Source organism: Heloderma suspectum, chromosome 1, assembly GCF_057233095.1.
Source record: "Heloderma suspectum isolate Gila_16-S chromosome 1, 16-S_ref, whole genome shotgun sequence".
Lineage (NCBI taxonomy): Eukaryota > Metazoa > Chordata > Lepidosauria > Squamata > Helodermatidae > Heloderma > Heloderma suspectum.
In genome coordinates this window covers 384,882,912-384,898,797 of record NC_139458.1, presented here as the reverse complement: position 1 = coordinate 384,898,797, position 15,886 = coordinate 384,882,912, and the positions used below count along the sequence as shown (strand labels likewise).

The 15,886-nt window shown below is 44.8% G+C and overlaps 1 protein-coding gene across 1 annotated transcript in view; it reads left to right on the top strand.

The window, feature by feature from the left end:
• MOCS1 (molybdenum cofactor synthesis 1) overlaps positions 1-12,883 on the top strand; it is a 52,548-nt gene extending 39,665 nt beyond the window's left edge. The window contains exons 10-11 of the mRNA XM_084828537.1: positions 606-653; positions 7,249-12,883. Of these exons, the coding sequence (XP_084684663.1) occupies positions 606-653; positions 7,249-8,123 (923 nt within the window). The 3' untranslated portion in view covers positions 8,124-12,883. The remainder of the gene's footprint in view (positions 1-605; positions 654-7,248) is intronic.
• Positions 12,884-15,886: the final 3,003 nt, after the last annotated feature.

Genomic DNA, 15,886 nt, shown 5'->3' with positions numbered 1-15,886 from the left:
CTGGGGGGAGGGGGGGGAATGCTTTCTTAGGTTTTACATTTCCATAAATTGTAATTGGCCTTATTATCAGTGCAGTGACACCTGTGCCTTAACAACCATTTAAAATTCTGCAGCCTGTAAACCCAAATCTTATTGTAGTAGTTCGTAGGGTCTAAGGTGAGCCTCCATATGGAAACATGGACAGTTCCACAGCACAGGAGAACTCTCTGGATCTTCTAAAGCCTTGTGATTAGGTGTCCTGTTCTGGCATTTTGCTTCTGGTCCAGTCCTCCCTTACCTGTATGATACAGGAGGCTGTGTGTGCACTTCCCATGTGAATTGTCAGTGTAGCCTGGTTTTGTTTTATTTAGGGGACTCAAACTTCCTTCTTCTGCTCAAGAAGGCCCACAAGAACAATGCAGAAGAAGCCCTATGTTGCTGGAATAAATTGTGTATCCTCACCCGTGTACTTCTGAATCCCTTGTTCTGATGGAGAATGTCTCCCTGGATGTGTGTAATGCCAATCTCTATACTATTGCCTGCACTTTTCCAATACTGTTTCCATTTATGATAGAATATCTAGATAAAAATCCACAAGACTCCATAATTCATTATTTTATTCCCAGGCATGTTCAACATTTCCCAGATGAAGAACAGACCGATGATCCTCATTGGTGGGTGACCAATCTGTACGTAACAAATACTTCAATAATGCTATATTTACATTTGCCTCATGGGGAGTCGTTCAGTCTAAGTTATGCAAAACTATTCATGTACCGTAAGCAAAGGCTAGATGTATTTCAATTTTTAAAGAAGAGATACAAATACTTTTTAAACACTCACACAAGGAGGTATTACACATTATTTGGCTGAAACCTCATAATCTCTTGGGCCGTTCATGCCAGCCTTATTCTGAATGCACAACTTGGTTATCCACCATTGTGGAAGTTCATGGGCCACCTCGCCTTTTTCCTCCTCGTGGTCTGTAGGTGAGATGTTTATAATGAAGAAGTGCCTTGTTCTCTCTGTGTTCTTCCCAGCCACTTCAAAATTGGATGCATTGCTAGAATTATGTGGTTGGATAATTTGGAAAATGGGAGCAATTAACTACTAGCGCTCCCACAGCATGGGAGAACTGTGTGGTAAACCTGTCACCATCCCAGTGGCGCTCTTGTTAGATGTATTTGGGGCCTTGCCTATAATTGAACAAGGCATTTTGGGGGGAGCAAAGGAAGCTTGATGCAAAGATGGGATCCTTCCAGCTGGTTTTGGAATGGCAGGTTGGCTGACGACAGACTGTTCTGTAGCAAAGAACTTGATCGAGTCTGACAAGCATGCATTTCTGCTTCTTGGGAAAATTAACCACTGGCGTTCTCTGTACAAACAGTATGGTCTCTGTGACCAGAGCTGAGCCAGGAGCCAGTATTATTGTCACACATAGGCTAGCACAGGCGTATGGAGAACAGCTAGAGGGGCTTCCTAATTTGGACTTCAAGCTGATTGCATAGTTCCAGTGAATCCAGCTATTGTGTGAACAGGCTGGAGGAAGTGGGTGGAGAGCCCTAAGGATGGGGTTGAGGGTATATAGCCTCCACTACATACCAACTGAGAGCTATGCAAAGAATTAGTTGTACTGTTCTGCTGTCTTAGCATATTGCCATGTTTCCCTTCATTGCTTCGATTTAACCAGATTCTCTTAAAATATAGACTGATCTCAGTGTTTCCTTTGGCGCATTCTTTCACATAGGCTCCCTGGCATGGTGGGACGTTTGGTGAGATGCAAAAGAAGGGTGCAGTTAAGACTTCTACAGTAGAGACATAAATGCAAGCAGTGCTGTGGGTTGGCAGTGCTGGATTATAGAATACAGGCACTTCTGAATCATAGCCTGAAACTCCACACTGTCTTCATCTGTATGCCGTGCTTCTTCCTGTGTCGGCAATGATGCATCTGTAAGGCAGTCATGGAGACAGCCTCCCCAGCCCCGTGTCACAGTATGACAATCTCTGCTCCTCATGCCATGCAAGTTATTAGTGTTTTAATTTTCAACTCCACCACTAACAAAGTCCTCTCCAGTCATATACTAGGGGAAACCAGCCACTATATCTTGAGCTATGAGGAACTGAAAGAAACTCACCAAGAAGCAGAGAGCATTGGTACAAACTTAGCACAGGCATGCTGCCAGATAAATGGCAGGGAGTCCAGTTTAGTAGGACCATAAAGTTAGATCCCAGATCTGTGGCAGAGGCTAGGCCTTCGCCAGAAAATTTCACCTGGTATTTGGTTGCAGGCAGCACACAAGCGTTCCTTTCCTTTTCCTAATGGATTCCACAGTTAGCTATTGGGGTGTGGCTGGATATTTCACAGAACCTGATATTTCACAGATCAGCAGGCTAAAGTAGGAATGACTTTGTGTATAAGATGCAGTAAAGGGGTCAACTCCCACCTGCCCCAGCCAACATAATCAGGGTTTATGGAAGTTGTAGTCTAAAACATCTGGAGGGCTTCCCTACCCCTACTCTAGGGTAAACCCCTGTTCTAGGGTCTATCAATAAACTCATCTATGAGCAAATCCGGGCGTTGGGGGGGGGGGGTCTTCTGTTGGTTGTATACATCTTGCGCCGTCTACCTGCGTCACTTATAAAGCTTTAATGAATCATTTGAGCATGTATCTGAGTGGATGTCAGGGTGGACACTAAGCCCATAGAATCCCAGAGTAGTTCTGATTCTGAGGAAGAGCAGCCGCTCCTGGGAGAGGAGTGCGCTCATCCTTCCCAGGGCCAACAGCTGGCAGAGATTCCTCCCACCAGCATTCCTAGCTTAGATAGCAGTCCTGGGAGTGAGAGAGCGCGGGAAGCAGACTTGCTGGACGCGCGACACTGACGCAGGGAGCGGCGCCAAATGGAGGGCGCGGAGAGGAGGCGTAGTGCCCGGTTGGCGCGCAAACAACGGTTGCGCCCAGAGGATCCAAGGGAAAAGGGGAGGGACTCTCCCTAGCCCATAAGTTCAGGGTCTGCCAGTGATTCTCCTTCAAACAGGGACCAACTGTTCCAACGTAGGGCATAGGTACTCTGCTGCTCATATCTAGTTGCTAACAGTAGAGTTGTTAAATTGTAAAAGAGGAATAAAGCTTTGAAAAGATTCCCTTTGTCTGTGTCTAGACTTGGCTACTGGATTAGTCTGAGAGAGGCCTCCAAGGAGCCCTTGACAGTGGATGTACTGCATTACCTTTTTTCAGCATTCTTGGCATATGCTATGGATTTTACAGCCCTAAACTCTGCAGCTGGAAACATTCTAAAATGCATTTGAGACCTTCTCCTTTAAATGTGTCCTCAGGGCTGTGGGAGAATTTCAGTTGCATTTTTATAAGAACTTAACAAATTCGCACTTCCAGAATCAGTATGTGAATCAGAATGCAGTTATCCTTCAGTAAATTTCTCAGAATTTTGTGAGGCAGTTCTCTGAACAAAAAATGTGTACAAAGATGTATAAATTAGGAGAAATGTGCATGCGAATTTTCAGATGGACTTTAAGTCACAAACTGATGTAGAAATGGGACAGAACAAACTGAGGAATGGAAAAATGAGAACCTGACAGAAGCTGAAATGGCGCTGGGAATGGAGGAAGTGCAGGGAGTGGAGGAAGTGCACCAAACTTTGCAGAGGACTTGTAGCCAATCATGCTGAGGGAGTGGAACAAAAATTGCTTGCGAAGTACACTTCTCCAGTCTATCAGAAGGTCTCCTGCTCTCGGTCGGGGACTGTCTTGTTGAGCCAGGCATGTTGGAGGTGTCCCAAGAAAAGTGTAGGAAGATGGCTGCACTGTATCACCTGGGCTGATTCCACATACTGTTTTCCGCTGGCTTGGTGGACCTGTTAAGATCAGTGTGGGGGTGCCCCTGCATCCCAAGAGTTGAGCCAGGGCAGAGAGAGAGAGAGTGTGTGTGTGTTCCTGTGCCTTCAAAGTAGAAATGCCTTCTGCTGTAGGATGATCAGACCTTGAGTCTTTGTTAGAATTCCTCTTAAAGACAAAACTGGTCTGTGAGTTGAGCTGCATTGGGCTCCACCTTGTCTCTCAGCTGCTGGAAATAAACCAGGGCTCCTTGTTGGAGCAGAAGGTTCACAGGGAAGCCAGAAAGAGTGTGCCGAAGCTGCTGCTTCAAGGTACACATCATTAAAGAGAGATTTGGCTACTACTTCGCCTCTTCCTCCCCTTTTCCCTCTCTTGCTCATAAAGAGAATTGCTTCTATTATGCTTAAGAGGCTCCTTTTGACTTGGACCTTGGCACTGGACTCTAGACTTGCCACAGCCAAGGGATTAATGAGAAGGGCAGAGGGGTCCAGTTCCCAGTGGGCTTGGAACTTAGGCTGGCAACGCTCCCAGCCAGAGCAAAGGTAACGCGTGTCAGTGAGGGAATCTGAGCTCACAGCAGCACAGCCACAGGCTTGACGTGCCTGTTGTTAACGCAGCACGAGCTGGCAACAGTCCGCAGCTCCTTTTATGCAAGTCGCTGCCCGTTACTCCTTCAGGTTCCAGGGACGGAAAAGTAGAATCTTCCCACTCTTAAAGTTTTGGCTGCTGCACCAAATGAGGGTGTGCTAAAAAGGACTAAGGTGCTAGTAAAAATGATGTAGTAATGAGACACAGAATTGAAAGTGGGCGCTTAACAATGCGACACCCCACTCCGAAAGCTCCCGATTATGTTGGGGGGAAGCGTACGTGTGGCCAGGGAACCGGCCTTCTTGGGAGTGATCGTGTAAGTGAATCTGTCTGTGGGCTACAGTCGAGAGCAGGGGTGGGCAAAAGGTTCATCTCTAGATGTTTTGGACTTCAACTCCCAGAAGCCCCTGCCAGCATGACCAATGGGTAGTAATGCTGGGAGTTGAAATTCCAAACATCTGGATATCTACTTTGTGCCTACCCCTGATCTAGAGGACTGCACAACAATCTCTGTACACCAGTGGGGCTTTTCCTTTCCTTTGTCTAAAGTTAATTATTCTTTCCTCAGCAGCCGCAATCCCCTTCCCACCAACCTTTTTTTCCCACAGAACAAGCCACTTCTGAAAGTCAGGGGTCTTGGTCCGTTGTGATCATAGACTCATTGAATTCTAGAATTGGAAGGAACCTTGGAGGTCATCTGGTCCAACCCCCTGCTCAGTGCAGGAATGTTGGAGCTATGCCATCCCTGAGAGATGGCCATCCAGCCCCTGCTTAAATTCTTCCAGTGAAGGAGAGCCCACCACCTCCCTTGTCAGTCTGCTCCACTGTCAAAACAGCTCTTACCACTAGGAAGTCTCTCCTAGTGTTTAGCTGAAATCTGATTTTTTTGCCATTTCCACCCATTTGTTCTAGTCCTGCCTCTGAAGAGAGAACACGGCTGCTCCATCTTCTGTATGACAGCTCTTTAGATATTTGAAGACTGGTATCATGTCTCCCCTTAATCTTTTCTTCCCCAGCCTAAACGTATCCAGCTCTTTCAGCCATTCCTCATAGGACTTGGTTTCCAGAGCCCTCACCATACTGGGTACCCTCCCCTGGATGTGTCTTTGTACACTTAAAAGAGCTCTGTGGTTTCCCAAGCATGGGGGTGGGGGGGTAGTTTCGTGCATCCATGTAGTCATGCATGCATCAGACATTGGCCTCCAATTCACAAACCACTACATCTCTCAGACTCCTGACAGATTCCCCTATGTCCATTTTTTACATGATAGTTTACAGCTCCAAAACTATGGAGGAAGGGTAATCATAATCTGCAAGAGATTCCACATCTACAAGAGACTCCATCAGGATGTCTTCGAGACAGAAAGCTGCATGCTGCCCACCGCAGCCCCAGGCTCCATCTAGTCCCTTCTACTTCTAGCCACTGTTCCATGAGTCAGACTTTCCTTCCTCACTTCTAGTTTCTTATTAGAATTAGGGATGTATGAAAGTCACTTAACTTTTCGTGGATTCTGTTCATGGTGGGGCGGGAGGCATTCCGTCCCTCCCGCCGGAATCCTCGATGGGGGGGGGGAGGCGATCCGGTCCTCCCCCCGGAATCCTCGACAGCTGGCTGTGTTCCGCGGCGGCTCCGCAGAGCAGCTGTCCAGGCCCAGGCCAGGGCCGTCTGCAGCCGGATTTCCCGCCACGGAGGGCTCTGGGTAAAAAAAAAAAAAAAACGCGTACACAAATGGCAGCGGCTATGGCCGCCGCCATTTGCGTTCCTTATTTCTCGCGGTCTTAGTCTACGTAAATATTTACGTAGACTAAGACGGCGAAAAATAAGGAACGCAAATTTGCATATGCGTGTTGTTGTTTTTTACCCAGACGTGATAGGCTACGTAAGTCTTTACGTAGCCTATCACGTCTATGGGGGGGGGGGGGGGGGAAGAAAAGAAAAAAACACAGACTGCAAATGGCAGCGGTGGCAGCCAGTCGGAAGACCACCCGCCGCCACCCGAAACATCCGCCCCAGGTAAGTCTTGTCCCAGGGGAGATCCGCGGGGGGCGGGGGGGTGGCAGGCCATTCCGCCATGAATTTCGGGGGGCCAAATGCACTGGCATTCGGCCTCACCGAGATCCTTCACGGGATTCTCTGACATCCCTAATTAGATTAGAGCAGAGGTAGGCAAACTGATGCCCTCCAGATGTTTTGGACTTCAGCTTCCATAATCCCTGACCATTGGACTTCCTGGCTGGGGCTGATGGGAGTTGTTGATCACAACATCTAGAGGGCAGCATGTTGCCTACCCCTAGAATAGAGGACAAACTATCACCATTTCAGAATGGCTGTAGTATCCATAATTCCATCAAGGGATGGATTAAATGCAGTAGTGTTTTTATAACTCTGCTCCGTGATCACTTGTAGACTCTCTGGATTAGTGGCGCTCCGGGATTTGAGCCATATCTGCTTTAGGTATGCTGTGGCCCTGCACACACCCATTGCAAATTTTGCCTTTCTCTTTCCTTATGAGTACAAATGGCATTTAAAATGCCCACCATTTTTCAAATGCAGCGCACCATGTAGCAGGGGGAGCTGCAGTACAAGAAACAATGCCAAGGCCCCGCCTGGCATGAGAGTTAGTGCAGTTTTCTGGACTGTGGGTTCCATAGACCTCAGTAGCTGCTTTCTAAAAACTGATAAGAACCCTGGCAAAATAAGGAAACATTCATTATCTGAAAGGATACAGATATATATGTTTCTCCATGCTTCATAGGGGTTTATAGAACTCTGCATACATTTGCTAGTAGCTTTTATCTTCTAACCATCTACTTCATTGTTGTTTCCCTAGAGGCAGCATCAAGGTCATTCCTCCTGCTTCAAGATGCCCTGCAGGACCGAGGAAGCTTAAATGACTGGGGCCACAGACTTGGCCATTGGCTGACTCTGAGAGCAAGTTTATCCAAACAGATGGGGAAAACATTTAAGAAAAATGTGTTTACAGGACAGCATGGCTTGCCAGGATCTTGTTCAGCACGACAGCTTGCCATAAGAATCCCGCAAACTCAGCTCAGTAGCAACTGTAGCCTCCGAAAGAACTCGAGCTTGGATGCAAAGTGCCTTTGGACAGGAACTGTTCTCTCCAAGCAGACCTCTCACTCGATTAGGGACCTTCACTCTGGAGTGATGAGGAAGCAAGCAGAGGAGGAGAGCTGGCGATCTCTTCCCACTGCCACATTTCTTGGTGCCTCAGATCATCTCACCCACATTGACCAGGAGGGCCGTGCATCTATGGTGGATGTGGGCAGGAAGCCAAACTCTGAAAGGACTGCCGTGGCCAGTGCCATGATCCGTCTAGGTGAGAAGGCATTTAACTTGGTGCGGCAAAGCCAAATGAAAAAAGGGGATGTGCTGGCGGTTGCTCAGATTGCAGGGATTCAGGGAGCCAAGCTGACCAGCCAGCTGATCCCACTGTGCCACAACATCCCACTGAGCCTAGTGGACGTCACTCTGAGCCTGGATGAGAGGAGGCACGCGGTGGTGATCCGGGCTCTGTGCCGCACCCAGGGGAAAACGGGCGTGGAGATGGAAGCCTTGACAGCTGCCAGCCTAGCTGCCCTGACAGTGTATGATATGTGCAAAGCAGTCACTCACGACATGGTTATTGAAGAGGTGAAACTGCTCAGTAAGGAAGGAGGACAAAGAGGCGACTTCCAGCGAGGTTAATGCAGATCTAAACCAAGGGATCATCCACAGGTCATCCCCTGCATAACAGCTCCAAAGGCATCATCTTCACATTCTAAGAATCAGGGTTCCAACCATTGACAACTAGAAAGCACAACTTGAGTTGCCTATCATCTTGCTGTTGGATTGACAGCTGCTCATATAATTTGTCTGGCCTGTCCGATGTAGGCTTGGATCTTCTCATTCACCTGCCTTCTGCCCGTGTAGCAAATGGCCTCCTTGCCAGTAGCTTCTAAGCCTTGCTAAGGTGTTTTGGACTTGCACTGCTTGCTGACGTGTAGCTGTGAATGATGAGCAGTTTTAACTGTTCCGGTTGTGTACAAAGCTACAGTCTCCAGTGTTCACAGTTGTCCATCTCTTTTTCACCAGCGCTAAAACCACTTGCACAACAGGATTTGAACTAGACTCCGCTGGTTAAGAATAATCTGATCCAGACCTAGGAATTCAGCTGGGGACAAAGAATGGTAGCTAGAATTCTCTAACAAAAAGGGCAGTGATTTTAATACCACACATGGGTCTAACACTGGAAAACATAAACTGTGAGGAACTTCACCACTTCCAGAATCAGCTGGGCCAAATACAGTTTTGGTACAGTGAAAATAGCTCAACTTTATTCTTGAAAATAGGGGGGGGGGGGGAGATTTTGTCAACTGGGAAAAGTTATAGTAAATACTCAAAACCTAGTCCTGCCTATGTGCTGTGAAACTTTAGGCTCCTAAATATGTTCAGACTGTATGGGGTACAATAACTTGCACGTTCAACTTTTTTTCTTGGCAACAAAATTGCACCTATTAACATAGCTGCTATTTCTCTTCCTTCTTATCTGCCACCTTTTTGGAAATAGTCTTCCTTCAGCAAAGTTATTTTTCAGAAGCGATAGTCTTGTTTCTCCTCTGCAGGAGGATACACACTCTTTGTGCTGAAACCACTCCCAGGGATACCTTTTGGTTACCTCTCCAAATGTTCTCTACTCTGTTTACCCAGAACCTCCTGGATGGTCATTTCCAACATGTCCGCCATGGTAGCATTCATACTGGTATAATCCTATGTAAGTAACACACTAGAGTTGAAACAAATATAGGGAAGTACTGTAGCCATGAAATTAAAAGACGCTTGCTCCTTGGGAGGAAAGCTATGGCAAACCTAGACAGCATAGTAAGAAGCAGAGACATCACCTTGCCGACAAAGGTCTGTCTAATCAAAGCTATGGTTTTCCCAGTAGTAATGTATGGCTGTGAGAGCTGGACTATAAGGAAGGCTGAGCACCGAAGAATTGATGCTTTCGAACTGTGGTGCTGGAGAAGACTCTTAGGAGTCCCCTGGACTGCAAGGAGGTCCAATCAGTCAATCCTAAAGGAAATCAACCCTGAGTGCTCCTTGGAAGGACAGATACTGAAGCTGAAGCTCAAATATTTTGGCCACCTAATGCGAAGAGAAAACTCTCTGGAAAAGACCCTGATGCTGGGAAAGACTGAAGGCAAAAGGAGAAGGGGACGACAGAGGATGAGATGGCTAGATAGCATCACGGATGCAATGAATATGAACTTGAGCACACTCCGGGAGAGAGCAGAGGACAGGAAGGCCTGGTGTGCTATGGTCCATGGGGTCACGAAGAGTCGGCCACGACTGAACGACTGAACAACAACAAAAAAGCCTTCTAACTCTTATTTTCTTGCAGAACTTCAAATTTATATTCTAATCCATTTTTCCCAACATATGCTTAAGGATACTGTTGAAAGCAAGGACTATTAGACATAAACCAAAGTATTTTGACTTGGGAAAGCGGATTCTGAGCACTATTGCCTTAAAATTCATCAACAAGATTTAAGGATGCCCTTCCTTCCTCTCCTATGTGTGCTGTGTTGTGTGTGAGTCCACTCCTGCTTATCCCCCCCCCGCCTTCACTGTCTGCCCCTTCCCACATACACAAAGCTGTGCACACACATTTTTTCACTTAGAAGATGGACAGTATCACGTTCATTTCTTGTGAAGTTGCATTTCAAAATGAAACTTTAAAACCTTCAAAAAGCTTGGCTTTTTGTATTTTTAATACTTAGGCTGATTTTTTTCAATGTATGTGAGATTTACTTTCAGCCCTTAAATTTTGAGCCATGCATCTGATTTTCACACTGTGTTGAGGATCTCATTCAAAATTTTAAATTAGGCTGTATAACGATGTCTTTAGTGTTTAGGAATGAAGCGGAGAATGCCCCAAGGTTGGGAAGCAGGAGGAGAATGAAAAAGAAATTGGGTTTCCACCCTATTGGATTGGAAAGGTGAGAGAAGACAGTGGTAGTTGTGCTTCCAGACTGAATTTGGCCTTTGCATGTGGCTGGATTTTTCAAGCTGTTTTGTAATCAAAATTTGTCTCCAGTTTTTTGTAGTACAATGTGTATCTGCTGCAGGCAATGTTCCAGGATTAAGCTTTAAAGAATTTCCTTACCTAAATTTGCCTCTGTGTGAAGCAGCAACTCTGATATTGTTGTCTCATAGCATTAGTTCCAGTTTATAGCAGAAACCCGAGGATGCAGGTTTGAAATGAACACCAAGCCACCAGTCTGCTTCCTACTTAATCTAGCATCTCTTGCACTAGCACTCCATTTATGCATGTTTTGGTATGTTAAGAATTCTAGCTGCATAAATAGTGCTGTAGAATAATATGAATCCGGATTTGACAGTTTGTGGCTATCCCTAATGTCCCTAATTAGTTGGACTGCAATGTCCAAAGTCTACCAAGTTTCTGTTGTACGAAAGCTTCTTCTGTTAAAGATAAAGATGGAAACTAGAAAATGATCATGTAAAAGAAACATAGTTTCCTGCATCAGTTCCTACATAGTCATTTTTATCCCACATCTTTGTGCATTGAGCGAAGTATCTGCCAATCTCATTGAACTAAAATTAACAATTGCTGCTTCACACATCTGTATATTTTTCCTACATCTAGAGCATTCAAAGAAAAGCGCGAAGTGACTGGTTATTTTCACCATGAGTGAGAGGTCACCTCTGTGTTGAAAAAGGTAATCCGTGAAGCATTAGTTAGATTCAGGGTAACTTAATTTGTGTTTCTTACTCTGGTGACAGTGTCCTGAGATCACTGCACCAGAAAATGAATGTTCCTGATGGCATCCTATGACAAATGTCTGCAGGGTCCACCAGGAATGTTTCCTATACATGTTCCTGTGAAGTGAATGAGATAAACAAGTGTACAATTGGGGCTTGTGTAAAAGATGTTTCCAGTGAATTCTTGGTGATGATATGGCACTATTCTGGTGCTGCAAGAATATACTCTGGCTGCTAGGATGTTAAGATGCTCCTCAATTGCTGTTAAAAGTCAGTAACAAAAGAGACATTTGCTTTGGTGGGGTAGCTTGACTTTTGTACCTTCAGTAACAGTGATGTTGGTTTTCTGGAAAACTTTGCATTGGAACATTTTCTGATGCCCTAGAAAACGATCTAATTTGGTATGTTTATTTTACTTCTATTTAGATAACAACAAAGCTAAAAAAGTACACCATGTTGTTATTATTTTTGTCCCAATGCATCACAAGTATTTGACCTGAAATGTCTGAGGGGAAAAAAATCAAAGCACCCTTAATGTTATTTAAATGTTATATTATGTATACATTTCTAATGTATGTAAAGACAATAGCATGTACTTTCCTTACATTGTTTAAATTTAAGAAAAAAGCGAAAGAACTGAAAACTACTGACACTCTAAATTAAGCCTTCCCCAATCTGGTGTCCTCCAGATGTGTTGGACTACAACTCCCAGCATTCCCCAGTCAGCACTAAGTACTGTTAGCAACCCAAAGAACTACATGATATGCTGACAACCACTCCCCTATTTCAGCAGAGTTCAGTTCTGTTACCCTGAGGTTGTTGGGGCTCCTTCAGTTTCGCTGTCACTTCCTATTAATTCTTATTTCATACGGAGACATATATGTATTCTCTCACATACTTGCTAAGGATCATGACCTGAAAAACATTAATTACAACTTTGAAACTGCCAAGCTGGCCTAATATTGTATTCGTAATTGGCATTCATTCATTGTTGTTAATGAACTTATGAAATAGAAAAATTTTCTGTGGAAAAATAAAGCGCTGGAATTTCTACTGTCCCACATTGCTGTTCAGCAGTATTTAGCTTGAAAGCATATTTGGATAGCACAGAAGATTCAGTACTATACCCAAGTTGATAACGATCCCATGGTTCCCACCTACCAAATGTGAAGGAGTTCCTTTAAAGAAAAGAAAACTATAAAAGGTTCATTCTGGGGCTTTTGCTTTTTATTCAGGAATGCTGTGACATGATTTCTTTTAAAAGGGCTTAGAAATTAACTTCAGTGAAAAGAAAGCTTAGTTTAGTATAGTATAAATGCCGATTCTGAATACATTGAGTTGATTTCTGAAAAAACCTGTGCAGTAATTGATAACAGGGTATCTAGATAAGAACTTTTAAAAATAAAATTGCCTTTAAGCTTGCCTGTGGGTGAATCGATTGGGCTTCATGATTACGGGTTTGGGGAGGAGGTTGTTTATATTCAAAGTGAGTTGTTGGGCACATTTTGGTGCCATAATCGACCACAATATAAGTAACTCTTGGATCTATGCACAAGTTGGTATGTTTTCCATATAATGGTGAAGTTGGGACAGAATAATTTACACTAAGAATTCTTAAGTGGTACTGAGATTTAATTTTTTTTCTGTACTGCACTTTTAAGAATAAAGAAAATTGCAAACAATGTAAGAGTATGCAAACTTATTTCTGAAGATGTACATTCAAATTTGTCCAGCTTTTTTATGGATGAAGACTTGAACAAAGGAGAGGTAAAAAGTCACTGGGGAGAACATGAAGACTGTTCTGAAGACCTTTTTTCCCACAAATGTCTTCAATTTGGTTTCAGAATCACTGGATCTGTCCCAACAATATACAAGGACTATGTTCTTATCCATTAGACTTGCTGTCTTGAACTAGGCAAAATAAAGTTGAAATAGGAAAGGGGGTTGATGAAGTTGGAAAGGTTATTTGATCATAGGTGACCAAATCCATCGCCTTGATATTTTGATTTTAGACTTTAAGAGATATTGGCAATGAAAGGAATTTCGTTGGATAGAGAAGTGATAGCTACCCAAAGTGTAAGAAAGAGCATAGCAGCTGTGTAAGAAGGGATAGCATAGGCAGTTCTATTCAGATAAGGAATTACAATTTAAAAAAATTGCCTACCCCTTGGACATTTTTTTCCTATTATGTAAGGAAAAGTTGCATGTCTTAATATATTTTAGGGAGACTGGTAAGTTTGTATTTCATTAATTATAGTAAGAGGAATAGACCAAAGAAGCAGTGCAGTGAAATCTAAATCCTTATTTAGTCATTTATTTATTTACAACATTTATATATCGCTCCACATCTAAACAGGTTCCAGAGTGGTGATAAAAGGAATAAAACATAATAAACATTTCTAAAACAATACCAATAAAAACCATGACTGGTCAATCAAGAAAGGCGTCTTGAAATAAAGTTGTCTTCGGCAGGTGCCAAAAACAACACTTGTTGCCTGCCTGACATCAAGAGGCAGGGAGTTCCACAGAAAAGACGCCTGATGTCGGGTGTTTCTGAGCACAGGGAGTGGGATAGCAGTTCAGATTCTGAAGGAGAACCGTCAGACATGGGGGAGGTGTTCTCCCAGGCTAGTCTAGATATGAGTAGGCCTGCTTCTCAGGTTACAAACATCCAGATGGCTGAGCATGAGGGTCCCTCCTCAAGATGATACCCTGCAGAACCCTATAGTGTAACTGTCAAGGGGCCAAGAACCAGTCACCCAATGTTACTCTGAAATCCACCCGCAGGTAAGACCATGTAACACAGTAATGACCAGCCCATGGAGTTGATCCAGGAGGATACCACTGGAGAACCAGTGTGGTGTAGTGGCTAGAGTGTTGAACTGGGAGTCAGGAAATCCGGGTTCTAGTCCCCACTTGGCCATGGAAGCTCACTGGGTGACTTCGGGCCAGTCAGAGACTCTCAGTCCAACCCACCTCACAGGGTTGTTGTGAGGATAAAATGGAGGAGGAGGATTATGTATGCTGCCTTGGGTTCCTTAAGAAGGAAAAATGTGGGATATAAATGAAATAAATAAAAGCCAATGAGAGGCTGAGCAGAATTAACAGGGTTGCACTCCCCCTGTCCCTCTCCCAATAAAGGTCATCCATCAAGGCAACCAAGGCTGGTTCAGTCCAATAACCAAGTCGAAAGCCAGACTGGAATGGGTCCAGATAATCAGAATCCTCCAAGAGTCCCTGCAGTTGCTTCACCACAACCCTCTCAAATACTTTTCCCGAAGAAAGGGGTATTTGCGACTGGGTGGTAGTTGTCAGAGTGGGTTTCTTTAGGAGTGGTCGTACTACTGCCTCCTTCGGGACAAAAGGAACCATCCTTTTGTGCAAAGATGCATTCAGCACCCCCTGGACCCGCCTGATCATGCATCCTCAGCTAGTTCTTATTAGGAAGGTCAAGGATCATGAGAGAATGTGGTCAGTCACACTGCTGCAAGCACCTTGTCCATGTCATCCGCTGCAGCAACTGCAATTGAGGCCACACAATCAGGCAGATGGTGGCAGTGGATACCTTGACTGGAGCTGTGCTAACAACAGTGTCGAGACCAGCAGTTTTGTCCTCAAAGTGTGATGCCAAAAGGTCACAGCGGGTCCTTAACGGGACCATGGCTCCATTCACCCCAGAGACTGTTAACAACCCCTGAACCACCCCAAAGAGCTCCACTGGACAGCTGCTCGACGACGCAATGGAGGCAGCAAAGTAAGCCTTCGCGATGTGCTCTAGAGCATGGTTGGTCATCTTCACTTCAGGTCTTACGCTATTTGTGCTTTAGCCAATGCCCAGCCTGTTTCATTGTCTGGCGCTCCCCAGTATGCCAAGGAGCAGAGCAGGCTCTACAGTGCCAGAGAGGGCATTCAGGAGGTGCAATCAAATGGGTGGCCTGCCACATCTCACCATTCCACAGTGAGACTAGGGCCTCAGCTGGATCACCAGCTCTCTCCCCTGGAAAATCCCCAAGAGCGTTCAGAAATCCATTGGATTCCATCAGTCTCCTGGGGATGATTTGGGGTGGACATCTGGGCTGGAAAATGACTCCTGTTTGATTCTGTAGTAGCTGTGTGTGTATCCTTCTGAAACCACATTTTCCCTGTGTGATGCTCCCCACTATAGGAGAAGGGAGAGACTGCACCAGATCTGTTGTTAGCAGCATGGCCTCCGCCATTGAACAAAACAGGATAGCCCCTGCTTGTGTCCACAAAAACAGTTGGATCAGTGGTGTCACGATTCCATGGATACCTGCTGATACATTGAGGTAAATTATATTTAAGGCTTCCTTTAGCATTGTAGAAGAATCTGTAGGATAGCTATTCAGCTAAAATGGTATAGATTACTGAGTTTGTGGAACTACTCAAACCAGACTAGGTGAACAGCCAGATGCTTCTTTGAGTATTTTACATGGGTGCCACCTTTTAAAACTTGAAAATATGTACTGTTTTGGCTAATATGTTGGATAGAGTCCCTTGGTTTCTTTTTACAGACACCTCCCCACCCCGGCTAATGTCCTTTACTTTAGGAAAGCTAATACCTCCCTCCTTCCCCACAAGATTTAAAGCTTCAATAATCAGTGCCTCTGCAGCCAAGTCAGGGTATGAAAAGAAATGTTAGAAGTTATAACTGTGTGTGGCATTTG